Below are 27,862 nucleotides of genomic sequence, written 5' to 3'. Positions count from 1 at the left end.
AAAATCTGGTAACCTTAAACTAGAAGTCATTTGTTGCTCAAAGAGATGAAATATCTCTGACCATTTTCCACTGGGTACCTGTGGATACTAATTCCTAAAATCTTAGCTGCTTGCTAGTCTCTGGGAAGTTTGATGTTCTTTTCTGACTGCTCCCTTGAATTGTCAGTGCTGGCTTGTAGCTCCTTGCTTCTTCTGCAGTAGCTAACGTCCCTGGGAAAGAGCTTATGGGCCTTGCCCAGTCCCTTTGCAAATCTGGTAGCCAGTCTTTCCACTGCTACCCTCTAGCGGCTGTCATGCCTTACTGCTATGACAGCAGCTCGGAGTGGGTGAGGCAAATAAGGCGAGGAGAGAAAAATCAATGCACAGAGAAAGCGAGACTGGGAAGAAGGAGAAGGGAGGAGTCGCCTCATCAGCCATTCCTGTCTTACAGGGTCCCAGCTGTCATTGGTAAAAGAGGAGGGAGGGAGAGGATTTACTATTGTGTGAAACAAGTGGGAGGGGGCAAGACAGAGAGGAAGACGAGGAAAGGAAGGAAGCACCATTTGTTTCACCTGAGCTTGAGCTGCTTTGCAAGCTGGTACTGCTCCTAGGTTGGAGGATAGAAGCTGGTTCTATCCCTGCCACAACAGCCGAACGTCATGTCTGGTTATCAGGGCAAGAAGAACATCCCCAGGATAACAGTGAGTGGCTTAACATATCTTCTTTCGTTCTCCCCACCCTCCGCTCTTCATGTTTGCTGCATTTATGCTTCTGTCTTCACATTTGTTTTGTATTAGTTTACTCATCCCCACCAGCTACTACCCATGTCAGTCTAGTTTTGTAAGAAGCTGGTGCTGATTCAATTCATATTTGCTAGGGATATTAAAAAGCCAGCCAGCTTGCAAAAATGAGGAGGTGCATGCAGGGGCAGCCCTGATTAAGTAAATCTTGGGACTTCCATAAACTGTACAATTGACATGGAGCGGGGGATCTTCATTGTCTTGTGCTGTTAAATTACTGTCTGGGAGGACTGTACTTGTGTGAAGCAGTGATATCAGACTGCAGTATCTTCAAGCCCCAAAATGTTGCTATCAAATCTCTCTTTTCTCTCCCCCCCCCCACTCCCCCTTCATGTCTGTTGTCCATGTCTGTGGGGCATGGTGAGGATTTAGTGACATTCTGTTTTCAACCCTGCATGTTGGGAGTAGATGTCCCTCCTTGTTCAGTTCAGGATGTTTGATCACTTTTTAAATGCTTTGGACAGACCCTTGTTTTTGTTTTTTGTTCTGTCACCACTCCTTTTTTTTTTTTTAAGCAGGAACACTGGTATGCCTAAGTTGCCTGCTGCATAGTTTCGTTTGCTGCATATTTGGGTGCGTCATGTGCTTTGACTGGCTCAGGAAAAAGAGGAATTGATTCATCTGTAAATGTGAAAGCTTTGTTTTACAAATGAATGTGAAATATATAACTTTCTCTTCTTCTAAATAATGGTTTGCTTGTTAACATGAAATAAAAACTGTCTGTTGGAGAGCATGGGGGGGAAATACCGTGGAAAATAGCAGTGTGTTTTGCATCTTTGCATCAGTGTGTGCCCTGCAGATGCATTTCCAGTGGCTTCATACTCCACCCTGATTTATTGTTGATGCAATGAAACGGCTTGCAGAGGGGGTACCCCCTTGGTCTTTAATAGGCCTGGGGTTTATTGTCGCTGGCTTCAGATGCAAGGAGTGCAGCTGTGCTTTGTCTCCAATGCATTTTAATGAAATCTTTTGTGGGATAGGGTATGCATTGGGGGAACGGGTGGCTACTCCATCTTTGAGGCAAACAAAGGAAGCAGCACAACCAAGCATGCACACACACCCGCACACACACTGGGTTGGAGGGGGGGAGAAGCTTAACAGATATTTTGTCTTCCACTGTACTTGTTTAGTGGCCAACTAATTTCACTAAAGGATTGCCTTTTCTGATGGGATTTTATTGAGTGCTTTCTTTTGTTTGCCCATTTAATGGCTTAAAAGCATTTGAATAAAATTGATGCTCATGGATTCATTTTGTGATGTGTGGGGCATATTTTCCTACCTGTGACCTTAAATAAGGGATGAGTTTATGTTAACTATAGCTGCTAGTTTGTTTTTGTCACCAACCCACCCACCCCACCCCCACTGAAACAGCCAGTTTTCTTGAACCTTTTTTGGAACAGATATTTTTCTTTTCAGGTGAAAAACACTGAGAGTCGCAGACTAGACAGTTGGGACTAATTATATAAAAGAAGTAGACATAGCCAGCATCTGATTTTACTCTCACATTTCTGGCAGTACTGAATTATTTGCCTTTAATGCCAAAGTCATTTAATATTTAAGCCGATTTTTACCTGCTTTCAGATAAAGCAGCTAGGTGTGTACATGCACAGTATGATACTATAAAGCAGCCATGTAAAAGTGTTACATTTTCTTCTCTCTTAGGTCTAGAAGGTGTGACCTACATTAGCTAGCTAAATCCCATGATATTGTTTTCTTTTGTGCTGCTGCACCTGACTGCAGCAGTTTTGCCTCTTTGACGCTCTGTGCAGTGGGGCCGCACCTATCTTGGTATTCAGCATATGCTTTCTTATGCTTTCTTTGAAATAGTGGAAAGTCCAGCTGCCCTAGGGTCCAGCTGCTCACTATTGTGTGTTGTTTCGTAGTTCTGCTTTGGTTATTTATGGCTGCAATTAGCTTTAAAAATTATGGCATTTAGTGCTGTGGATCTAAAGTCAGGATAAAAGTAGTAATAATAAATAAATTCTTTGAGGGTGATATTATTCTTTTCAGGGGTTTTTAAAGCATTCTCAGTAGCACTCTCTCAAATTAATGTCATTTTAAAAAGCAGTTCAAGATGGTGTAGCTGGAAAATAAATGGTAAAGTTAGGCATGTACCTTTAAAGATGCATACCTAACAGTCCTCTGATAGTGTTAATAATTGTCAATTCTATACCACATGGTAATCACATAGTACAGAACTGTAAGGCGTGTACTATTGCGAGAATGTTCCTTGTTCAGTATATGTGATGCTGGTCCCCTGAAGACATGACACATTGAAGAACTGCTTTCTTAGGAGTCCTGGGGGAACCCCACCCCCACTTTCTACAGGGAGGTGCATCCCTGCATTTGAAAGGGTGTGACCACCCAGAAATCAGAAGTAATTTCCAAGAGGGAAAGGGTATACTGGTATTCAAGATTTCTTCTGTCCACAACACTGATTGCCACATGTGGCCAGCTCAGGCTGTGCACAGCCCATCGTTTTTTCCTCATTTGACAGGTTGACTAGCAGGGGATTGCAATGCTGTAGAAGTCTGAGATCAAGAAAATAAACTCTTGAGGTATAAGAGCACTGAATCCCTTTGTCATCATAGCTGGCAGTAAATCTCACTGCTAGTAATGAATATTGGAGTGAAAACAGTAGTACGCTTCCACAGGCAGTGATGTGTGCCTGGTTGTATGGGTGGGGCTCTGCCTAAACTCAGGCATAACAGTTTCTGCGTGATCCTTAGGGATAAGCCAAAATCTTGCAGAATAATAGTGTTGCTTGCTTGTACTTAGCTTGTACATAAACTAAGAAATCCACTACAACTTGTGCAGATATTCATCTTGCATATTGTTGAAAAGCAGTCTGATGAAATGGGAATGGCAGGATGTCTGTCTTGTCTTTCATACTGGTGCTCACGAGCAGCAGCTGTATTGTGCATATGTGGCTATTTTCACTGTGTTCTCAGGGCGTTGCCATCTTGAATATGGCTATACATGTATAGTGAGATTACCTAGATACCTGAATTAGGAAGGTGGTGTGGTAGACTGAATAAAATAAGTTGTAGATAATATATTGGAACTGGCCAATATTGCAAAAGCTCAGTGGGCTTAGGTTAGGAAGTAAAGATGTGAGACAGATAAGATACAGACTATACAAATAGTATGTGTTTTGCTCAAAGTAGACTCTTAGGGATCAAAATTACAATTGATTCTATGTTTATTTTTTTAAGTCTTGCCAGATAATTGACTGTACTAAAGACAATAGATGAATCTTGGATTGCATGCAAAGAGCATGCAGATTCCGATCTGGAATATTTCACTAGTTTTTTTTTACTCCTCATCAATATATTAGATCTTCACTTTGGGAAGAAAAATGGAGCCTTGAAGGTAAAGTGACTTTCTCAACTACATCTGCATCAACTACATGATTTTATTTTTAGATTAGTCATTTTTCCACTGGGCATCTCCTAGCTCCACAATATATTTTTGTTTATAAAAATATGGTATATTGGGGAATATACCATATATACCCAACTGGCGAACCCAGTGGAAAGTTGTTCATGAAGCTGAGGTTTCTAACAGTAACCACACCACCAGGATAATGCATACCTTGTACAGTATGTAGAACACTATTCACTTACCCCTGCAATTCCCAGAGATTGTGATTTTTGGATTGTCTTGGTAAAAAAGAGGGGACATAACAGCACTCTTTGACAAGATATAGCTGCATTGTTGTCAGTGCATGACCTTTGTAATGTTTCTTTCAGTAACAGGAATAACATTTAAACTCTGCCCTTCTTCCAAGCCATGTGCCTTGTGGACTGTAAATATGTAAAGTATTATCTTCCTGGCTGAAACTAACCTGTTCCTTTTCTGACCTGAGTCTCAAAACATGTACCCAGTTATTGTATTTCTGAACATCTTTTGGCCTGTGAAGTGTTGCAGAGGACCAGGAATTGCATGCAAGTGTTAAGCAATTTCAAAGAAAAGTAATGGCAAAGTGATGGTTTTCAAGGAAGCATACCTTTACTACACACACCCAGAACAGTTTACATAGGACTCCTTGATTCAGTCATTTTAACAGACCAAATCTGCTTAGTTGCAATAGTAGAATTCCATTGTCTGCTGTGAGGCCATTCTCTATATAACTCTGCAGTGTATAAAGAGTCTGTGTAAAATTCCATTTTCATACTCCTGCCAAGTCAGGAAGCTGCTCTAATATATGTATGTTTTATGCTAATTTAACATACTTCATTGGCCACATACCCAATACTTTGAAATATGAGTATACATCTGAGAGTCGCACCTATGCCTGTAAAGGTCCAGGAAAACATCATGTGGGAGACAAGATGAACAAACTATGGAGCTACTCCAGCAGTACTCTGTGTGCATGTGCTGCCCAAAATTGTATAAGATGGCTTTCCCCCCTTAGACCTTTGAATATGTATGAAAGAAGTAGAGTAGAAAGAATCTACTCCAGTCTTTCAAAAGTAAAATGAGGAGGGGACTTAAGATTTAGATGAATGTTATTTTTTTTAACAGAAAAAACTGTTCTTATAACTTGGACTCCTGTTTGTTTTCTGTTTCTCTATTGTTTTTTACAAATGTCAAATATGATGTCCCAAAAATATGAGAATCAGGTAGGGAAGGCATGGTCTATCATTTTAAAGCAATCTGAAAGATGAAATAAATCACAAGTATATGCAGTGCTATTTTTCTAGAAAAGCAGGTGCTGGAACTCACCAGGAACACCTTCCCCTTTCTCTTAAAATGGCAATGGCTCCCACCTGAGAGGTGTCAGAACTGAGTTCCGGTGTGTTACCCCTGGAAAAAAGCCCCATATCCACCCTTCTGCTACTACCACTACTGAACCATAACACCAGTGTTAAAAACTTTATCAGAAGATATGTTGCTTGAACCACACAATCACAGTGAAATTGATTTCCTGAGGAATAGTGCCCATTGTGTTTTTTAAAGAAACCCAGTGAATAGAATTATTTTGTGGCTTGTCTGTTAAAGTTCTGGCTTCTCTTGATGCTTTGGTTCCATTTCAAAGGCAAAGGGGGTGTTGGGTTCAGGAGCTAATAAGGACAGTAAGAGTAATACTCAATGGCTTGGCTTGGGGCCAAGACACTTGAAAATACAGAAGACACAGGGTTAGCCATAGCATATATTTCCCCCCACAAGCTGGAAATACATAGGAATTGGAAACTTGATTTACAATTGGTCCTTTGTGGTAGGGATTTTAAATCAGTTATTTATTTTAGATCAATCTGCCTTTCTACAGACCATTGTTTTTGGTAGGGAGCATGCTAGTAATTGCACATTTGTGCTGCCTACCAGGAACATTTGACTGGATTGATCAATATAGATTTTTAAAGTCACCAGGAAAAGGGTCAATTTTAAACCAATGAATTAAACCAAATTTCCACTTTTCTAATTCATCTATTAACATGCATCCTAACTGGTTGTTGTAGCAATTAAAACATCTTCATATAATCCCAGAACCTCTGATCATGTAGCCTACATGGCCTTTGTACAAAAGCACTTTCTGCAGATTTGGAATAGTTTTAAAATTAGGAGTGCCTGGTGCTCTTGCATATGCAAGGACACTTAGCAAGATCACTTACATGAAGATTAAGTAACCAGAAGTTTATTGTTGTTAGCTACATTTATATCCAACCTTTCCTACAAGAAGTATAAGACAGCATGCATAGCTCCCACCTTCCATTTTATACTCACAACAGTCCTACAAGGTAGAGTAGTGACTGGTCTAAAATCACTTCATGGCCAAGTGAAGATTTGAACCCAGTTATCCTCAGCCTCAGTCCAACCTTCTAAACACTATATCACACTGTCCATTTCAGTTGAAAAGGGAAATGCTCTTTGGTTGACTTCTAAATATTCATGGCTTCCCCAGTGATAACTAGAATATATATTACATGTGTCATATCTGTAATATGTGATCTTGAAAGTTGCAAATGTTTGCCTTTTGTTTCTATTTTTAATACAATATTCCTTCTACAGAGTCAATTGCTTTAAACATGTTTGAACTGAATTTAGATTTTGTTTTAAACCACAAAACAAACGTAACTAATCTTTGGGAGAGAGAAAAAGTTGTTTCAGAGGAAAAAAATGGTTTTTACTGATCCATCCTGTGGTGCATAATCCTCTCCAGATTTTTATAGACACCAGCTATCAAGGAATCTGGCAGAGGTGTTAGAAGTTTCAGTATCAGTCTTGGGGCCATTTCACATATCTACAAACGTGACTTCCATTACAAATCTATGCAGTTAGTCTACATAGAGTGAATGTTTGCCTGTGAATTACTACAAGGATAAATAGATTGTATTCATAGTAGAGCATCAGTGCAGTTTGTCCCATTCATGATAGTGATTTATGCTTGTGAAACATGAAGGGATGAATTGTGCTACCATTCTACCTGTGTACATTCAATCTCAACTAAAAGAAACCCGTGCATTAGTATTCCATGTGCACCCTTCTTTTCTCATAAAGTCAGTGTTGTTTTGTGCAAGGATTTTTGGATGGCAGGGGGGAAATGGGAGTTCATGGTGGCTTGCATCTTTTTAAAATCAAGCCATCTGCCTTCCTGATCTTGCTTTTGAAGTCAGACAGTACTAATGTCTCTTCCTGTAGAAACTTGCAGAGGAGTAGCCAAATGAGTCTGTGCTCTTAATAGTTCATGGCAGTGTATGCTGTAATAACTTTTTAATCTTAAAGGTGGTAGATAACTCTTTGCTGTTTATCCTTTTGGTAGAAAACATCTGGTGTGTAGGGTAACATTTATGTGAGAATGAACAAGCAATGAAGTTTCCTGTAGCAACAGAGAGGCATCTTCATTTAACAGGATGCTCAAAGGAGGTAACAGAGAAGGCCTGGGATCTGTGCCAGAATTTCCAAAGAGAATCCAAGATGCACTTAGATTCTTAGTGCTTTTGTTGTGACTCCATGAATGTGATTTCTCTCATCTGTATCTTGCAGATAAAATTTCCCTCAGGCCAACAGTGGCTAATGATGCAGCCTGAAACAGGGTTGGCAGGAAGACATGGCTGGGTGTGGGGAAGCAGAAATGAGCTTTGGCAGGATGAACAGTGTGTTTATTGTAATAGTCGGGGAGATCTTGGTAAGCATGCAAAAGCCCTTGAATTAGTCAGGCCCGTTTCCTGATAAGCGCTTCAGTTTCCTCTTTAGTTCCTCTTGCATACGAACGAATCCAGAACTTTCTGTGCCAGAATAGACATGATGTCATTGAATGTGCCATCCCCCACCCTTTTCTGCCTACCAACTAATGGAGTTGGTGCTGGCCTTCCTCTTTCTTATTTTACTGCTACTAGGGCTCAGCACAAATGATGATAAATGCAAAACTTAAATATCAATGAAACAACCACTAAGGCCATTACATTCCTGTATACCTTCGCTACAGCAACAGTAGACCAAAATAAACTTCTAACTGTGCTGTGCCTCCTCCTTTATTCAGATGCATTAGCATCAGTTACCTCTGCCCTTTAAGAATTCAGAAGGGGGAAAATGTACTTCAGTCAAAAAAGTTAAGTAACTTGCATTCAGCAGTGAGTTAGGACAAGGTGGCAATAAGGGAGGTGCACATAGACCTTTTGTTCCTCTTAAGGTTTTGTTGGGCTGCAAGCATGCAGACCGAGGAAGGCTGTATTGAGCACTGTCAGAATCATCCTTCTGTGGGTGCTGGTACGAGCAGATTCTTCACTTCTTATTTTCTCCACATCACATAATTTTTTTTATTTGGAGATCACATTTTAGAGCACGGGTCTGAAACTAGAAGATAAAGATTTTTTTTTTAAAGAGCATTGCAGATCTAGTACTGTACTGTATTAAAACAAACACAGATTGTGCTACAATGTAATTTGCACACACTTGATACATTCTGCTTATGAAATCCTGCCCTGACCTTCAACACTTTCCCACCAGCCCTTTAGTATAGGCAATGTTATTTTGCCACACCTCCTAATTATTCTGTTTGCTTCACAATTTTGGGAAACTTGGTGTCTAGAACTGAAATTGATCAGCCTAGGTGAGATTTTTGTCAAGAGCTTGCTTGTCATTTTGTGCTGAGGAAATCACCAGATAGTCATTATACAGTGGTACCTCGGGTTACATATGCTTCAGGTTACAGACTCCTCTAACCCAGAAATAGTGCTTCAGGTTAAGAACTTTGCTTCAGAATGAGAACAGAAATCGTGCTCCGGTGGTGCAGCAGCAGCAGGAGGCCCCATTAGATAAAGTGGTGCTTCAGGTTAAGAACAGTTTCAGTTTAAGAACGGACCTCTGGAACGAATTAAGTACTTAACCCAAGGTACCACTGTATTTGTGTTATATGTACTATTAGAATGCAGAAGTCTTAGGGTAATCTAAGAAACAAGCTGAAATTGTATTACAACATGTGAATAAAACTTGGGGTCCTTTTATGGGAGACCATCTGGATGATACATATGTACCCCTGTCTCTTTCAGATGTGTTGGGCATTTGTAGGAGGTCTTCCAATAAACCTTTAATTTGGGAGCAAAGCATAACAGCACACCATAAAATCAGTAAAATCACAGGTTGTGTACAAGAGAAAGATGATGTTTAAGAACAGAGAATTGTATTTTTTTTTTTATTTGTCTCATTGCACCTCAGGAATTACAAACTGGAGTTGTTGCTTATTTGAATTTTCACCTGTCCAGGAAGGCCAACTTTATTCTAGAAGTAGATGCCATGAAGAATGAAGAGGTGGAGGGGGGCACTGTTGTTGCCATAAATTCCCTTCTAATATCTACAAGCCTTGGGTTATTTGGAAGACAGGTGGTGCTGTGGTCTAAACCACTAAGCCTCTTGGGCTTGCCGATCAGAAGGTTGGCGGTATGAATCCCCATAATGGGGTGAGCTCCTGTTGCTCTGTCCTAGCTTTTGCCAACCTAGCAGTTCAAAAGCACACCACTGCAAGTAGATAAATAGGTACTGCTGTAGCAGTAAACAGCATTTCCAAGCACTCTGGCTTCTGTTCTGTTGCACCAGAAGCAGTTTAGTTATGCTGGCCACATTACCTGGAAAGCTGTCTGTGGACAAACGCTGGCTCCCTTGGCCTGAAGCAAGATGAGCGCCACACGCCTTTGACTGGACTTAACCGTCCAGGGTCATTTATCTATTTGGAAGACTAGCAATCCTTAACTAGCAATCTGTACTGTAATGTCTATTCACTTAACTGATATGCTTGGACTACACTCCGAATAACCATGGAACCCATAACAGTAGGGATTCAAGGTTGCAGAGAGTAAAGAAACTAACCAAATGTTTATGTGTAAGTTATTGTAACAGCTATGAAAACAAAGCCTCCCTTTTTGTGTGAACGGAAATAACTATTCCTGGTTCACGAGTCATGTGTGTCAGCATGGCTCAGCAGCAGAAAGGACCACGGAGGAGCAAAGCATCTGTAAGCTCCCTCTCTGGAAGCCCACTCATTTGTGCTAAGCTAAGTGTGATGTGTGGAAGAGGTGAGTGCATTTCAGAAAAGGACTCTATGTATCCAAGCGAGTATTTCTTGCATTATTTCCCCCTGATTTTTATTACGATGTTTGCATGAGGTCTTGCTTTGGATCTCATTGGGAAGTAAGATTGGTCTATGTATGGGGTAGGTATGGAACAGGGTTTCCCCAGACTTGGATTTCCAGCAGTTTTGGACTACAACACCCATCATGCCTAGCTAGCAGGACCAGTAGTCATGGATGGTAGGAACTGTAGTATAAAAACAGCTGGAGACCCAATTTTGGGTTGTTGTTGGAAACAATAGAGGAGTGCACCTTGGGGGGTGAAGTCAAACTGCTGGAACGTTGCAGCACCTGCTGTGGCTGTAGCAACTGATATGGGAGAGACAAATTTTGTTGCAGCTGGGGTTTCTTTGTAAATAGTGTTTTATACTTTTATTATTACATTGGTTTGGCGCTCGTATACATTATGATTTTTTTACTTTTTTGCATATATATTCAAACTTGTTTTTTCACAACTGGTGCTTTTATTTTCCCCTCCCCCCCATTAGTGTTTACTTTTCTCTAGAGCCAGTGACCATCTCATTGGGTTGTTCATGAAGGGGAGGTTTATTCCCTTTGGGTTCCCTCCCCCTAAATATTCATTTCCACTGCTGCAAACCTTACAGTTCCCTCAAGCTGGCAGCCAAATAGCTAAAACGGAAACAATCATTCAACTTTCTCGAAGCATTTTTAGGAAGCTCATTTTTACAGTGAACTGACCTTTCTACAACATAAAAACATTGCCTTTCATCCAAAATGTCTTAAGGCTGCAGAGTGTGCACGGAGCTTCTCCCAAGGAGGGGCTGCCCCAATTACGGTGTTGGAATATGTGCAGTGCATGCATGGCATGTAACTGAATCCTTGGCCTGTACAGAGCAGGATGGGCACATTAGTCTGGGGTTCGGGTTTATTTGATTTTGTTGTCTCCTATAACAAAAAGATAGAGAAAAGATGGTGAAAAGGAAGAAGAGTACTTGCCGAAGTAACAAAAATTGTGGTGTTTTTTTATTTTTTGTAAATTGCCTTAGAATTTGAGGCAAGGACATTTTAGTCAAAAATATTTTGAGTCAGGGATGCAGAAATCAAACATTGTCTGGGTTTCCAGTTGAATGCTGCTTTTAGGCTACCCATAGGCAGCTTCTTGGCCATTGTGAGAACAGGATGCTGGGCTAGATGGACCATTGGCCTGATCCATGAGACACAGTGATATGGTAACATCCAAAGGAATAACTTTCATAAATACATTAAAAAAAACTGGTGCAGTGCAACAGCCCCCCCCCCCCCCCGCCACTGGTGTAAACAGTGGGGATACGAAACTGCCTTAGTTTAACCACCAGGGGCCAATTAACTCTTTCTGGAGTCCTTGGGAGTAATTGGTTCTGGCATGTATCAGCTTGCTGCTTGTGGCCCAGTACTGTGGATTATGTTGGTTATTCTATGATGGTCAACATTTTCAGGCCCAGGACCCACCTTTAGCCCATTTGTGTACCCTCTCTAATTTTTTTAACTTAAATGGTGCTGATATTTTGACTTGCCTTAGGTCTGGCTGTGACCCAGTAATAGATCCCCATCCACCAGTTGAAGATCTATGGCAGGCATGGCCAAACTTGGCCCTCCAGATGTTTGGGACTAAAATTCCCATCATCCCTGACCACTGGTCCTGTTAGCTAGGGATGATGGGAGTTGTAGTCCCAAAACATCTGGAGGGCCACGTTTGGCCTTGCCTGGTCTATAGGAAGTTGGTAAGTCTTTCCTTTGATCCAAGTGTTGAACTAAATCTTTTGCACCTTCCAATGCAGATGATTTTAATGTTGCGAGCCCCCCCCCCCAAATGTAATGTTGATATGATGGTGCTTAAAATTAGCTTCTACACTGAATGCTGTTAAAAAAGAACTCTCAGAACTGTTCAGTAGTAACAATATCAATAGCATCCAGGTGAAACTGCCGCTTGTTCATGGACAGCAGTGGGATTGCATCAGCTAGCCAGCTCTAGGGAAATGGGCAGATAATTTGTAACTTATGCCAAACAGAGATGGAATTGATTAAAGATTGGGCCTACTTTAACTAAGCACAGTTCATTGGCTTTGTGTTACTCTTTCCATGGACACCCTGTGTTATAAAAAGGAGATGCAAACATATGCATAACATCTGTCAAATAAAAATCTTTTCTTTCTCTTCACAGAGCGACCGTCTTCTCATTAAGGGAGGGAGGATAGTCAATGATGATCAGTCATTCTATGCTGACATTTACATGGAGGATGGTCTTATAAAGTAGGTATCCAGTTCCCACAGCCCACTCTTTGTTTTCCTAGTGGTCAGAATATATCTATCTCTTGAAGAGAGGAACGGGATTTCAAAAATTGTTATGTGCAAGTTTATATTGCATTTATATATTGTTATTCGTGTCAAATAGTCTGTGATTAAGTCATTTACAGCACATGGCTTTCTATATCAGTGCATTTAAACTGTCATAGTATTTGGAGACCCTTTGCTAAAGAGAAGAGATGACAAATGTAATTTATGTTTGGTTTCTGGCTTGCCTACTGCATCATAAAAATGACTATTACATTTATTGCAGTTAAAGATGGTAAAGATTTTCTTAAAAGAAGCTGTGTCTTTAAGATTCTGAGAGGTTTTAGGCAAAAGTTGTTATGGTTTCTGTTTTATCTGGCTTCTGGTTATGTTTATGAAGTCAAAGTAATGACTCCAGTGGTTAAAGGCTGAAATTGTTCTAGTGTGTAAATACATGCAATTAGGATTAAATCCCAGTGCAGTGAGGTTTGAGTTGTGGGATATTTTATAGCCAAGGATCTCAAATGTTCTTTGCCATTAAAGTATAAAAGCAAAAATCCAGATTCTTCTGCAGGAAATATTTTTTAAAGCAGCAACAGGGGGAATCAAATAATATTTAAGAGGAGGAAATTGTCCAAGTGTTCAAACCCTGAGGGAAAAAGGCAATTTATTAACTGCTGGTTTGTTGCCACAAAGACATTTGGAAAGAGTACCATCTGTAAAATATTTAAAACTCACAAATAATTTTTCTAATGTTGTGAGTTCATTGATACAGAGATGTGGGGTGTTTGTGTTTAAAGGTTTCTTTTTTTATACCCCAAAAATGTATCCCCAAAAGATGTATACAGGCAACGAGCATTTTATGCTTGTTCAGTATGTGTGTAGCTGCACACATGTGCATCATTGCAACCTGGAAGTGGCCGGAAAAGGGGGGTCGGAGATGTAACAGGGCTCTGCTGATGTGCACAGGTTAGGAACATAACCCCCGTGCAAAATGGCCATTCTCTGTTGTATCACAAGCTGCCAGATTTGATTTGAATAACTATTTGGTGTAATCAACATTTTGATGAATGCAAGAGTTGGAATTGCTTCAGTTAAAACTGAACCAGTGTTCTTTGTGTACACAAGGTTGTGTGGGCTTGTAGCCCCCCCCCCCCCCCCGCTTTAAAAAAGACATTCTGCAATTTGGGCACTTTGGCTTAGAGAAGTGAGTATTAGTGGTATAAAACTTACTCATATGTAAGCACAAAGAGCATGGAATTGTGCACGTATTCAGAAGGGCCAATAGAAGACATTTTGGAGCATATATTTATACTTGTATTCCACTTGTCTTTCCATTATGTATAACAGGATGCCCAAAGCAGATTAAAATCAACATAATTTTCAAAAAATATCAAAATTGAAAACAAAATGCAAACAGCAGTTAAGAAGAAAGGAAATTACAAAAAGCTTCAGCTCAAAATTCAGACAAATTATAAGCTGGAATAAAATTGTCTTTACCTGGCATCTAAATGCCACCAGAGAGGAATCAGCCAAGTTCCCTAGGACAAGGTCCTCCGGAGTCTTGGCACCACTAGAGGAGGCAATGTTAGAGGAGAGGTAGCTGTAGGGGGGTGGTCGCACTGGGCACGTAACTTTTGGGGCGCAGGAGCAAGCTCCACCACTATTGCTCCAAGGTAGAGTGGGAGGTGGGTGGCTAGATTTTGGCATTGCACAGGGTGCCACTGAAATTTGAGACACCGAGGTCCACCAGTGGTTAGAGGGGGTTTGGATGTGGTAGAGATGTCTTTGCTGGTGAGGATGAGGCCACCACTGTGCCTGCTGAAAGCACAGTGGAGTGCATTCAACTGCCTAACATGTTTCTACCAGCATTTACTGTTGTAAGACCCTGAAACAGAACACTGTACACAAGCTGGGATAGGGTTGGTGATGGATCTGCTGGATCCAAAGCAGGCCTGTTTCATGGAGATAGCAAAACAAAGTGGAAAATTACAGTCCTTCGGCTTCTACCCTGGCCAGCAGGGCTGTGGATGTGGCAGTGAATCCGGTTCACTACCACCCCAGTTGCAACGTGGATTGCTGTGTAAGTCCTTCAGGTCAGGGGAAGATGAGATTCAAGCAAGAAAATAGTATTTCTTGTACTGCTATAGCACAATGAACGTGCTGTTAAAAATTCTGCACAGAATGCACAAGGCTATGTCAGTGGATGTCCAAATACATAGCGAACTCATTGTCAACTCCCAGGGAAAGGTTTTTGTTTGTTTTATAGAACTTTTTGATGGTGGTGGAATTGCAAAACTCTGGCAAAACTTAAGAACAGTTCAGCAGCTGTGTCCATTATATTTGGGAGTTTTCATTTTTTGCAACAAGTAATTCTAACTTTTAGACCTTAAGGACTTGAGAATTGTTTTTGCATATGGAGACAGGGCTTTTAAAAATATTTTTTAAAAGCTTTCTTTTTACCTCCTATTTATTTACAACAAAATACAAGTTTGTTTATTTTTAACATCCAGACAAAATTCTCATGGAATTAATCGGTTGCAAATTGTACAATTGGTGCTTTAATTTTTGTGGTAGTAAATAGAGGTGGGAGCTTGATCTTTTTTCAGTTATTTTTTATGTTTATTTTGGAGCAACCTGATCTCATTATACCTTTTAATGGTGTGAATGAAGAGTGGTTGCATCCAGTAAAGCTGATGTTGCAGTAAGTTCAGGACTGACAAAAGGAAATGCTTCTTCACACATTTAACTTTTGGAATTCACTGCCATAATATTTGCTTCAATGCTTCTTGCTTACAGCTACTGCAGTGCTGTAAGCTTGGATGAGGGAAACTGAGGTTTAGATCCCTGCTCAGCTGTGAAGCTTACTGGGTGAACGTGGGCACCTTTCATTCTGTTGGATGATTGTGGGCACCCTGAGCTCCTTGAAGATACAATATATAAATGCAACGAATTATCCTAATTCATGAAGGTTGGTCTGTGAACAGCTGTGAATAGCCATGCTAGCTGCCCTAAATGACACCATGTTTAGAGGCAGTATGTTTCTCAATTTTGAATCCAGGGGATAAGCAGAGGTTGGCCATCACAAAAAAGGAAATAAATCCCAACAATCTGAAGTCTTGATAGAAAGTTTGGGTTCAAAAAATAGTTGCAAACTAATGTAAACACATGCAGAGAGAGAAACAGAGAGAGAGAAGGGCAGGATTCACCTAACAAGCCCCTTCAGCAGAAGCACAAGGACTTCTGCTTGCACAATGGGACTCCCCCCCCCCCTTTCCCTGTGTACCCATCAAAATTGGCTCAAATCAGTCAGGAGAGCCCCCAGAACAGCAGAAAGAGGAGAGGGGGATTGTTCTATCTGGCAAGCTGAAATGCTTACACAGATGGAATAGAACAGTGTTGAATTCCACCAAATATAATTTAATGGAATCTAATGACAATTAAAAACAAACAATGCTATTTATAACCAAAGCAAAAGCATACAAATGCAAACATTGTATATTAGCAAAATAACTGAACAGATGTAGCTCATAAGGTATCACAGATCGCTGGAATGTCAAGAAACAAAACAAATAAAGCTTGCAAACTATCCCAAGACTCAAAGATATTTTGATATTGGTCTTCCTCACTGGTCTTTACTATGTGTATGAAAACTGCTTGGTGGAAAAAGTAACTGTAACTCAACAAACACAAAGCCAAATGTACAAATTAAGAAAGTAACACCACCTGCTGATACAAAATAGAATAATAAATATTATTATTTATTCAAAACAATACATTTACAAACTCAGAAGCTGCCTTCCCAAATGGAGCCTTAAAAGAGCAGAAAACATATCAAGTTACAATAAACTATACAGTGAAGAAAAACAATATATTGTTAATATAAATTCCATCTTTCAAATGATACTTACAAATATCTTTTAAAAACTAATGTTAGAACTGCTTCATAAATGTCATAACATTCTACATGAATATAATTTCCATGTAGGAAATTGATTGCATGTACCTCACGGTATGCGATACACACCATGTCTGTTTCTCCATCATGAGAAGCTTTAGCTTGTTCTGTGATATATACACGTGATGAAACAGAAACATTTGCTAAGTGTGATAGGGTATATATAGGGTACATGAAATTTCCCACATGAAAATGATGTAAATTGTCCAATTACATATATCTAGCTTCCCTTTCCAACATTTTGGTCCATATGTCTTACAATGATACCGTATACCAAAAATATCATTAATATTGAAATTCACACACAGTGAGAATCCAATCCATAATCATAAAGACACTAGTTTTTGATTACCAGAAAATATTTCACGGCTTTGTATAAGTCCAGCAGATGCCCATATTGTTGGTGCCTGAATCTCTGAAGTCTTGGGAGAAGTACATTCTTCTCTGAGAAGGGTGTTCATGGGTGAAATGACCCTTAGTCAAGCTGAAGCTTGGCTTGTAAACCTTGGGAATTGCTCCCCCTAGTTTTTAAAACAGGAGGCTACTATACTCCATACCAAATGGAGAATATTTTGCTTGATGTAACTAATCAAAATTAACTGTAAAAAGACAGACAAACCAGCAGTATCAGGCTTCTTTCTAGTTAGTAGGAGCAGAAATGCGGGACACTCACTGCAGCAGCCTGTCTGGAAATCTGGGTCTCTGCCAAACAGCTGCACAAGTGGCAGGCACAATTTGACATTTCAGGGGTACTGCTAAACTCATTCACTTGCTGCCCTTCCTTGTGGTATGACAAATGTAGGAAGGGCTGAGCATCCTCTTCTTGCCCACAAGTGCCAGTCACATAGTCTTCCTACCTCTTTGCAGCTGTTAGGTAGAGTCCTGGTTTTCCATTTTTGGGTTTCTATCAATGTGTGGTTCTTCTGGCATTAGTATAATAATGTATTGAGTTCAGGTATTTGGCTTCTTAAATATGTACTCTTCTAATAGGCAGGTCAAATAAAGAAATGTTTGATGAAATTCACTCAAATCCTAACTCTTTTGCAAAAGGAGTATAAAAAACATATATTTGCTCCATTATTGTAATACTTTACTTTACAGCCTAAAGTAACTAAAATGTATAAGAGAAATCTGTACTAAATATGCTGGTTTGCTGATCAGTTATGGTGGATGAAAGAACTGTCTTATTGTGGAATAAATTGCACTCGACATTTGTCATTGTAAACGTGTTTATCAGACTGGTTTGTTATTATTTAATCAGGCAAATTGGAGACAACTTGATAGTCCCTGGCGGAGTGAAGACCATAGAAGCCAATGGAAGGATGGTTATCCCTGGAGGGATTGATGTCAACACTCATTTGCAGATGCCATACAAGGGGATGACAGCAGTGGATGACTTTTTCCAAGGGACAAAAGCAGCCTTGGCGGGTGGGACCACCATGATCAGTAAGTACAAGGGTGGAGGGGGGCTCTCTTTGTGACTTCCTCAACAGTTTGTGGGTCTTCTAAACATTACCTTCATTTTTTATTATTACAAAACTTGTTTCTGGTGCATAATATGGTGCTAGGTATAGATATAATGTTGGTTATATTTAAGATAGGGTGAACGTTTTACAAGTGGAAAGTACAGTTCATTGAGTGTCCTTCTACATGCTCCCATCAGTCCCAGCCAGAGTTGTGGTCCATTACCATCTACCACATCAGTCATCCTTGCTGTAGAACATATTGAGGGCTGCCTCAGAAGCTCAATAATTGCCATTATTGGTTCATAGTTGTTTATTTCTATAGTATTTAAAATGTTTTAAAATGCTTGAAAACTGCTCTACTCATTGCAGCTCCATTGGTCATCAGATGTAATGGGTGATGCATATTTATTTTTGTTTTTCCTCCATGGAAATAATTTGGAGCTAGAAAGTGTGTAGTTATGGCAAATGAACTTCAGTAGACTCCAAAGCGAGATGAAGTTTGTGTTACAGCTTCCATGGAAAAACCAGACTTTCTGGAAAAACTTACTGAAGTGTAAGGATTTATGCAATAACCCAACTTAGCTTCATTATACTGTGAGATTTTTGTTGAAGGTCTTGTTTGCTAAAATATCAAGATTTAATCTTTTATTCAATGGCATTTCAGCAGTTTAACAAAGAATAAACGTCCACAAAATTGTGATTTAAAAATAATAATAGTAGAGCATGCCTCAGAAGACAAATCAATCTCCCAGCATGCCTAGGAAGTAAACTAAAATGGGAGAGCAATTCTTGCTTCTTGTTTTCAGGATGTTCTGGTTCATAGCTTGATGGTTCTGCAGGGGTTTTTTGGCTTATTGAGTCATAGGACAAGTTGCAAGTGTGACTGCAGTTGGTTGAAAATGTTTTACTTCCTGCTCCTTCATTTTTGTGTTGAAAGAACTGCAGTATCTGCCGCAGTGTCTGTTGCATGTAATAACTGCAGTAGAAATTGAGGATTACGTCAGGGGCAATAAAAAGGTAAATTAAGCTGCATGTTAGGAAGAAACTTCCTTCTTTTTTTAATGAGTCGTAGTGAGGGAAAGAGATGAGGCAACCTGCTACTACTTCCCGCTCACTTCTTAGCAAAAGCCTGCTAAAAGCACCTGGTATAATGCCAGGAACTATTAATCCAAAGCACAGTGCCCTATTTTTTCATTCTTCCTTCTGGTAAGTGCACTCTAGACATATCTGAGAAATTACAAGCAGTAAGATGAGACATGCTCTCTTGGTTCACTTGCTTATACCCAAATTGTCAAACATGGTAGAGGTTCCTGCGTGGAAAATGCCTGGACAATGACTGCTCTTTATAGTTCTAAAATATTCCTATCTCTGAAGTATCTTCTCTGTTTCTTCTTTACCTGGATTCCTTGCTATTAACTTTGTTGCCTAAGTAGTCCTCTATACCCATTTACAGTGTGCTCCATCACAAAAATAAATATTGAAATAATGCTGCATCTGTTCTTTTGGTGGTGAAAACATTGCCCCAAACAGCATAGTGACTGAGACTTTGAAAAACTGTTTAGCTGGTTTCTGTGGTACATTGTGTCTTGTAGAATGCTGGGAAACAGCATATTTTTTGAAGGATCCATGAAGTTGGCTTTTAGGAGTTCAGGAGTCTTTGGGCTACAGAAGACATACTGTATTTACTCGAGTCTAATGCACCATCAAATCTAATGCGCACCTCAGTTTTCGGAACCTTGAAAACTAAAAAAAGGATTTGCTGGTGAATGTAAATGTACTATCAAATCTAATGCCCACCTTAATTTTCGCAATGTAATTTGGCCAAAAAAGGGGGAACATTAGATCAGATTAAATATGGTAATTGTTTAGCGGGAAATCTCCAGACAGAAGGGGAAAGCATATGACCTTCATTCTTTACTACAACTTGCTGCCTTTGTTCACAGTTGATCATGTTGTTCCTGAGCCCGAGTCCAGCCTCATAGAAGCATATGAGAAGTGGCGAGAGTGGGGTGATGGGAAGGCTTGCTGTGACTACTCCCTGAATGTGGACATCACCCACTGGAATGACAGTGTCAAACAAGAAGTGCAAACACTCATCAAAGAAAAAGGTTTGTCAATGCCAGAGGCCAATCCCTTGTCTTCCCACATTCTAATTGTATGTTAGAATATATAGTGCATGATTCTGTGCTGAGATTTGTTGGGTCCAACCACAGTTTTCTTACTATCTCCTTTGAGTGATATTAATTGTTCCTCAGTTGTATGATAAGTAACTCTTGATTCTACGTGATAATTATCTTAGTGTAGAAAATGGCTTGCAAATCATAGTACTGATGTTATTTGGTATTGCAATACCAATGCATCAATTGGTTCAATCTCTTTTTGCATGCTTTCTTCCAGGCTACTAAATCTGTGTGATCCTGAAAGTCTCCTCTCATATTTGTTAGATTTCTATAAGCAGCACTCCGAAAGGTGGCCACATGCCCAATAAATATTTTCCCTTTTCTTAAGCTTTTGACTACATTTAAGATTCAACAGAGCTTTAGCTAGATAACTTCAATGTTTCAGAGAATCAACTAACAGGACAATAAACAGAAAATTTCCCTTTGCTGCTGGCTCTTGCCAAAGATTCCCATTCCATTATGTGTGAGTAATTCCTCACATGACTAGTGGAGTACCGATTTAGAATGATGTGAAGTAGAGAATAAAATCTTATTTGCCAACTTTTCTTCTTATATAATCTTTTGCTTTAGGTGTTAACTCTTTCATGGTTTACATGGCCTATAAGGATTTGTACCAGATGTCAAATACAGAGGTAAGAACTAAGCTGTTCAACTGTGCTGTGTGCATTGCTTATCAGCCTTTTTAAAGGATTAATACTGTGTTTTAATTTGTGATTTTGAGACTTCTTGGTGGCCTCATGTAGGACTAAATGCAAGGACAGAAATTATCTTACCAGTAAAAATGTCCATCATTGATTTGTGACAACTACAATCTAATACAAATACCACTCCTCCCCATTTTTTTTAAATGAGGGCTACACAGCGTCTCACAAGACATCTGATTAAGAGGCAACAACACATATAAGTGCAGCTAGGATTTATAGGCTTCAGCCAGTAGTCCTTTAGTGTGGACATCTAGTTCCTTCTCCTGAGTTTTCACTATTTTTCTTCCTTTATTCTTAAGTGGTAGTTGACTGAATTGGTAGCCCTTTCAAAGTCCAGTGCAAATAACAATAAATAAAGAAATAAAATCTCTGCTAATCAGAAACATGAAAATGTTGAACCACATGTTTTCTAATGTTGGCTTTCATGTTAATTTCTCTTTTTCAGTTGTATGAGATATTTAGTTTTTTGGGAGATCTTGGCGCAGTAGCTCAAGTTCATGCCGAAAATGGAGATATCGTTGCACAGGTGATGTTGTTCTATCTTCTCTTTGACCAATGCACATATTGTAAGCAGAAATAATGTATGTATACTAGTGTAAAACATGACACATTGTACAAATGTATTCTGAGAGAGCCAGGTGGGTCCTTAGATCCCAATCATGTAGAGATTGTAAATGCCTATATTAAGATTCTGTCCTTCAGCTGGAAATTCTAACCAGTTAAGTAGGATTATGTTGTCTGAATACTGTATAGCTTGTATTATGTCTTCTGATTAATCAGCAGAACTGGTAATGTACCAAAATTCTGAGACTTACAGTAGTTGTGGGCAAGCATATTATCCAGATGTACCTGGGTTTTGCAGATATTTATCAGTGGCTTTAAATCTTGATTTCAGCACTATAGTTCTACTATAGTGTTTTGTTCCAAAAATTGTTTTGTAAATGCTAGCTTATGTAAAAGCTTAATAAGTTTTTAAAAAACTATAATAAGCTGACAGCCAAGGCTATATAACATTTAACTATAGTCATTCCTGTATTAGGATAGGTTAACCGCAGTAATCCAAGCTCTGGTAACCACACATTTAGACTTTGCTCTATGCAACATATTCAGATGACTGTAATGTACTCAGATTTACTCCTTAATAACAATTCTTAAATCTGTTTCTTAACTTCATTCTGTTTATATTCTTTAGGAGCAAGCTAGGATGCTGGAGATGGGAATAACTGGTCCAGAGGGCCATGTACTTAGTAGGCCAGAAGAGGTAAGATGTTACTGATGAATCAACAAACACCCTTCGGACAGATTGTTGCTGCTGCACACTCAATTTTGCAGTAGATGGTTTAAGTTCCCAGTGCTAACATGAACTAGTGCAGTTCCAAAAGCAACCCACAAGTCCTGCCTGGGCGAACTGGGCATTCCATAGCACATTCCTGCAGCTTTGCTTTTTATAGTCTTGAGAAACAAGACAGTGAAAATTAGGGTAATTAAAAGCACTCTCTAGCGGTGCATCTGCATTGTAAAATAATTGTCTAGAACTTTGCCAGTATCTCATTTCTGCTTACAGCTAATATTAGCATCCAGGTTCTTTATTATTGGCCTATTAATCCACATTTTAGTTTAAGGCCTAATTTTATACTATCACTTGTGGTAATGAGGGTTGCTTTTTTGACAGAGTAAACACCCTTCATACATTCCTAGCACTATAGTCAGGGCTGGCCATGGTAGTTCTGCAGCACTAAGAGCAAAGGAAATTACTATGTTTAAATAGGTATAACTTTATACCCATAGGGAGCAGGAATGGTAGGAGCATTACGTTTGCACATAATACTTTCATTACTATAATTGTCCTAAAATAGGAAGGTCAGTGTACGTTAAATGCTAACATGCTTCTACAGCTGGCTTTGGAATAAGGTATCTTCCATTCATCTTGGTAGGGTGTAACACATTTTCTCCGCTTACTATATTTTTGTGGTTGGTTTTGAGGATTTTTGAGAAAAAGGACAGGAATTCTGAAACTTATGTAAGTTGTTTGCCCAGGCAGCTGTCCCGAGTCTCTCTCTATAGTGCTGCTGCTGTTCTAAGGTTGCTGGACTTCATGGACAGTCTCTTTACTCCTGACTCAGAACTGTTGTGGGGAGGATGATGTGTTAACCACACATATGGTTTCCTTAGCACACATCCTGATGGCACATGTGGTATGGTTTTTGGACCGCAAGCCTCAGTCATTACCGAATAGTTGCAGCCATGTGGAAAACACACCACTTTGGTTATCTGGAATGTTGCACAAAACAGCCATTCAAGAATATATTATTTGGGATTCCTTTAAATTTCTAGGATAAAGCTACTCCATAATTCAGGGAAATCTGAACATGTCTGGGGTATAATTGAGATTCCATGTGTTGTAGATTGGCGGGGAGCAAGTTGGCTGTCCTGGGGCTGCAATTCCCCATCACCCTGATGAAGATCTTAATTGCCTATTTTCTCTAGACTTAAAGCTGAGAAGCTACATATCTAAAGCATGCTTCCTTTAAGCATACAAGACTGCACCATACTATTGTGCAAAATTTCACATTGTTTTTGTATTTGGATGTTAATTTGATTTTCAAATTTGTATGCAAATACCTTGTTGAGCACAACACCAGTCTCCTTCCTTGGTGTTGTGCTCTCTCTCCAGGAAAGCAACAGTGCACATACACAGCAGCTGCAGCACTCTTCCATCTTCCTCCAGCTGGCTGGTCAAGTGTGTAATAAAAGGCATGTCTTAAATCACTTGCTATGAATTCCCCCCCCCCCCATTTTCAGAAGAATTAGTTCATAAAGAATCACCTGCTATATAACAAAATGCTTAAATATTCTCAGGCTGGCTCATAACAGTGAAATAATACATTCAGAACATATATTGCAACAATATTTTGCAAAAAGTTCAGTTTTTATCCCTGTGGGCAGCAAGTGATTTTTGAAGGTTGCTCATAGCTGCCTTCACCTGTGGAACAGGGAATTGTGGTTTGGAAATATTTCAAACTTATCTTTGCTTGGAGGTTATTTATGTTTTGCATTTTCTGGTGCGTCTCATAAACATCTTGTGCTGAATTTCCAGCATCCCAGCCATATAGCAGTTAGGTCTCAAATAACATTAGATATTCAGATTCTAAAGGGGGGGGGGTGCACGTAAGTATGTTACTCTTGGCAAGTCCCTTTACAATGCTGACAGATGGAATTTAAATCATTTCCTCAGCAATTGGCAAGACAGCCAATTGTATATTCTTAAGTAAGACAGCCCTAAGAATTGTATTCACATATTCTTGACACTTTGTTAGAGAAGAAATTGTTTCAGCATTGGCAGATGGTTGAGTAAACAACTTTTCAAACTTTGATTCCTTGGTTCCTTTACAAGCTTGCCTAAAGTCGAACCTCTACTTACCAATGCCTCTTCTTACTGTATATGGTTTGTTTCAGGACACTCTTTTATTTTTTTCCTTTCCTTTTTAAAATATCAGTATTTAAGCTGTTGGCAGTCAGAAGGTATTTTAGATTATGTCAGGCTGAACAGTGAATGATGTAATGCTCCAAAGATATCTTACTTGCTGAAGTGTTGAAAGTTATAATAGCAAGCAAGATATGAAAATTACAGGCTTCTGATGTCATGGGAGGCAGCAGGGACCAATAGGAAGGGAAAACAGTCATCATAATTGGGTTGGAACTGCATCCTAAACAAATAACCAGCAGAAAACCATCCTCTTTTCCAGTACAGCCATTGTTAAGTAACAAAATAGACTCAGGCTGCATGCCCTATTCAGTAAATAAGCTAAAGCTTTAGTTCAAAATCAATTTTAATCAGTGAGGGTTAAACTTGAGGACTGAGAGATGAGGAGAAGAGAGAAATTGTTGTAATTGTGGATTGTACATATAATAATAATGAAATTGGCAAATTTTGGGTTTGTAGCTCACAGTTAAATGGCTCAGGTAGTTTGATTGGCTCTGCAAGAGATGCATGCTGTTGCTTTAGAACAGCTGCTAATATATTCTCAATGTTAACTGTTAATAACAATGATATACAATTTATCACCACTAACAAATTAGGGAACTCCATTTTTTCCTTTTTGCTGCTTCTTTGGGACCATTTGTAGCCTAAACAGTCTCTCTGTGAATTATTATATTCATTTCTATCCTGCCTTTCCTCCAAACTGGTACCCAGGGTGGCTTCTGGATAAAAATATAAAAACACAAGATAAATTATTCCTCCTCCTTTCCCCCTGTTAAGTAGCTGACTGCTGTATGGAGCATAGCTCTCTATCTAGCAAACACAGGTTTCATTTACTAAATGGGTTCAATAGGGAATACAGGGTTAATGCACAAGCTGAGCTTAGACATAATAGTCTCACATAGCAGGTTGTGTTAGCTTTCATCTTTCAAGGCCAAAACTGCTACTGTGCATGATTTGCAATGTTTTCTATTGCAAAATGCATGAACTACTGTGAACAAAGGAGTCTTTGGAGAGAGAGGACAGTTGTGCAAGAAACACCCATCACACATAAAATAGAAAGTTGATACTGTGTTGGGTAGAATTTGGAAAGGTTAGTGAGGGAAGCATTTTAGAATTTAATGCTTCTGCTTTGTTCAGTATTTGAGGATTATTCTTTTCTTGCTGTTCCAAACTTTCTTAAGGGAATGGAAAGGTCATGCTTTGAAGAGGAATATATTGTGTCATGCAAAGTTACTGAACTCCTTTGCTGTTTTCTGAGCTCACAGTCCCTTCTCTGTTTCAGCTGGAGGCTGAAGCTGTCTTCCGTGCGATCACCATTGCCAGCCAGACCAACTGCCCCTTATATGTGACCAAAGTGATGAGCAAGAGTGCTGCTGACCTGATTTCACAGGCCAGAAAAAAAGGTGAGCAGCTGCATCTTTGTTACCTACCCATGTTACCTTACTTACAAGGTTTGCTAGAATGGCTGTAGCCTCAGAATGACTTTAAAAAAGGAAACCAGTATGAAAACAACTAGAATAAGGGTAATCATCTTGTGGACTACAACTCCCAGCAGCCCCAGCCAAAATGAGAGGGCCACATATTAAGCACTCTTGAACTAGAAAAACAAAAACCAATAGCACAGAAGCAGCCAATTAAAAGAATACAAAAACATAACTGAAATAGAGGGCCACAAATCTTCCCCTAAAGAAGGTTTTCATGATCCTCCTGAAAAGGAGTAAGCATGGTGGGAAGTGAATTCACTTGGAAGAGGATCCTACCATCAAGGAGACTTGCTTATTTTAGCCTGCTTACATCAGATGAGGCTCTTTATCAGCTATTCCTTTAACACTGTCCTTCAAAGGGGTCAGTGCTTTGTTCCGTTCTTCAGATAATTCCTTTTTAAATTTATCCAAGATTCCCTTTGCCAGCTCAATGTCTTCCTTACATAGTCTGTGTTTTTTGGCACCATCGTGGGTCCGTCTTCAATGTCATCAGAACCCATCTATTGAGTCAGTTTATGATGTTAAAATGAATCTTCAGAGTCCGTTCTTTCGCTCATTGTGATATATCCTTCTCAGTGTCAATGTTAAATCTAAATAGTTTCAGGATTTAGGGTACATTTAATCTGTTATTTCATCTGGTTAAGGAGGAGAGAGCTGCTCAGCCTGCCATCTTTATCAGTGATGTCACTTCTCCCCTTGGACTAGTTGACAGGATATTTGAACCTTGATTTCCCAAGTCCTAGTCTGACACTCCTTTAAGGAACCCTGGGTTTAGAGCTTTAAAGGCAGTCTGATTTGTCCTTGTAAGACCGGAAGTCGATGTAGTTCTTTAAGCATAGGTGATATATGTGCTCTGCAGCAGATAGTTATGGCTGCCATATTGTAGAGCTAGCCTAACTGACGATGGCACTAACTTGTATAAATGTGTACTTCTGCCAACAGAAGCAGCTGCAGGCCTAGCTCCCCCTCTCCCCTTCTGTAAAATGTATTGTCCTTGCCCTAAATCTCTGTTGTTATTTTCACCATCAGGTAATGTAGTGTTTGGCGAGCCAATTGCAGCCAGTCTTGGAACAGATGGAACACACTATTGGAGCAAAAACTGGGCAAAAGCTGCTGCATTTGTGACCTCCCCTCCTCTGAGTCCAGATCCAACAACCCCTGATTACATCAACTCCTTACTGGCCAGGTTGGTTATAGCGAGAAAGGGAAATACTCTCTCTTGCCACCAGTCCTATGGAAACTGAGTAATAAGATGATGCTTGGAGCTAACATAAACAGGAAAGTAATAAACTGCACCCACTCAACTGGGGACTTTCCAGATTCTATTTATATTGCCTTGTTCATTTGGAGGATTCTGAGGTGTTGCTATTGCAAGTGCACATTTGCATCTGGGATAGCTCATAAGACAGCTTCAAACTGAGGACAGCGGTGATGCTGAAAAAGAAGGGATATTTACTAAAAAAAAATAGACCTATAGAAAAACAAAAGAAGTGGGTCATTTAGCACTGGGGGGTAGTTAGCTGAACTGCATGTTGGCACAGACCTGGATTAGTGAGCATCCAGAAACTAGAAATAAAGTTTTATATTTGGAAACAGTGAGGTATATTTCAGATTTCAAGTTTGGAAATAGTGAGGTACATCTCACATTTCAAATTGTATGCGTTGACTGGCAACTTGAAGAGAAGACTGAATAAACTAGGTGTGAGTTGTATTAAAACTGACCAACATGGAAAAAATATTTCATAACACATATGAAGTGGCCAAGTCCTGGAAAAAAGGAACCATGCCTGCTTTTCTTAAACTCCCTGCTCAATATTCTTTTGGATATAGTCTTTAGGAGAATCGCCTGCCTGTTAGTTAGCTAGTTTTTAGCAGAACAAATCTGACTGACACAAATCTCTCTGTGTAGTAAAGCAGACATATGGCACCAAATTATTAAGAGGAGATGGAGATTATCATTGGATTAGGAC

General features: G+C 39.6%; 1 protein-coding gene across 4 annotated transcripts in view; it reads left to right on the top strand.

Moving 5' to 3' along the window:
• Positions 1 to 27,862, top strand: part of DPYSL3 (dihydropyrimidinase like 3) — a 54,772-nt gene that overhangs the window by 20,654 nt on the left and 6,256 nt on the right. For 2 of the 4 annotated variants that reach the window (XM_083430814.1, XM_083430815.1), the window contains exons 2-9: positions 12,507 to 12,595; positions 17,836 to 18,020; positions 19,984 to 20,148; positions 20,791 to 20,852; positions 21,370 to 21,450; positions 22,117 to 22,185; positions 25,691 to 25,811; positions 26,922 to 27,078. In XM_083430814.1, the coding sequence (XP_083286940.1) occupies positions 12,507 to 12,595; positions 17,836 to 18,020; positions 19,984 to 20,148; positions 20,791 to 20,852; positions 21,370 to 21,450; positions 22,117 to 22,185; positions 25,691 to 25,811; positions 26,922 to 27,078 (929 nt within the window). Of the gene's footprint in view, positions 1 to 246; positions 681 to 12,506; positions 12,596 to 17,835; positions 18,021 to 19,983; positions 20,149 to 20,790; positions 20,853 to 21,369; positions 21,451 to 22,116; positions 22,186 to 25,690; positions 25,812 to 26,921; positions 27,079 to 27,862 lie in introns of those variants that run through there. The other 2 variants (XM_083430816.1, XM_083430817.1) reach the window with 2 other exon arrangements.

Source organism: Podarcis tiliguerta (assembly GCF_965153285.1).
Source record: "Podarcis tiliguerta genome assembly, chromosome: 2".
Lineage (NCBI taxonomy): Eukaryota > Metazoa > Chordata > Lepidosauria > Squamata > Lacertidae > Podarcis > Podarcis tiliguerta.
Note: the sequence above shows the minus strand (reverse complement) of the source record. Positions and strands in the feature narration are given on the sequence as shown.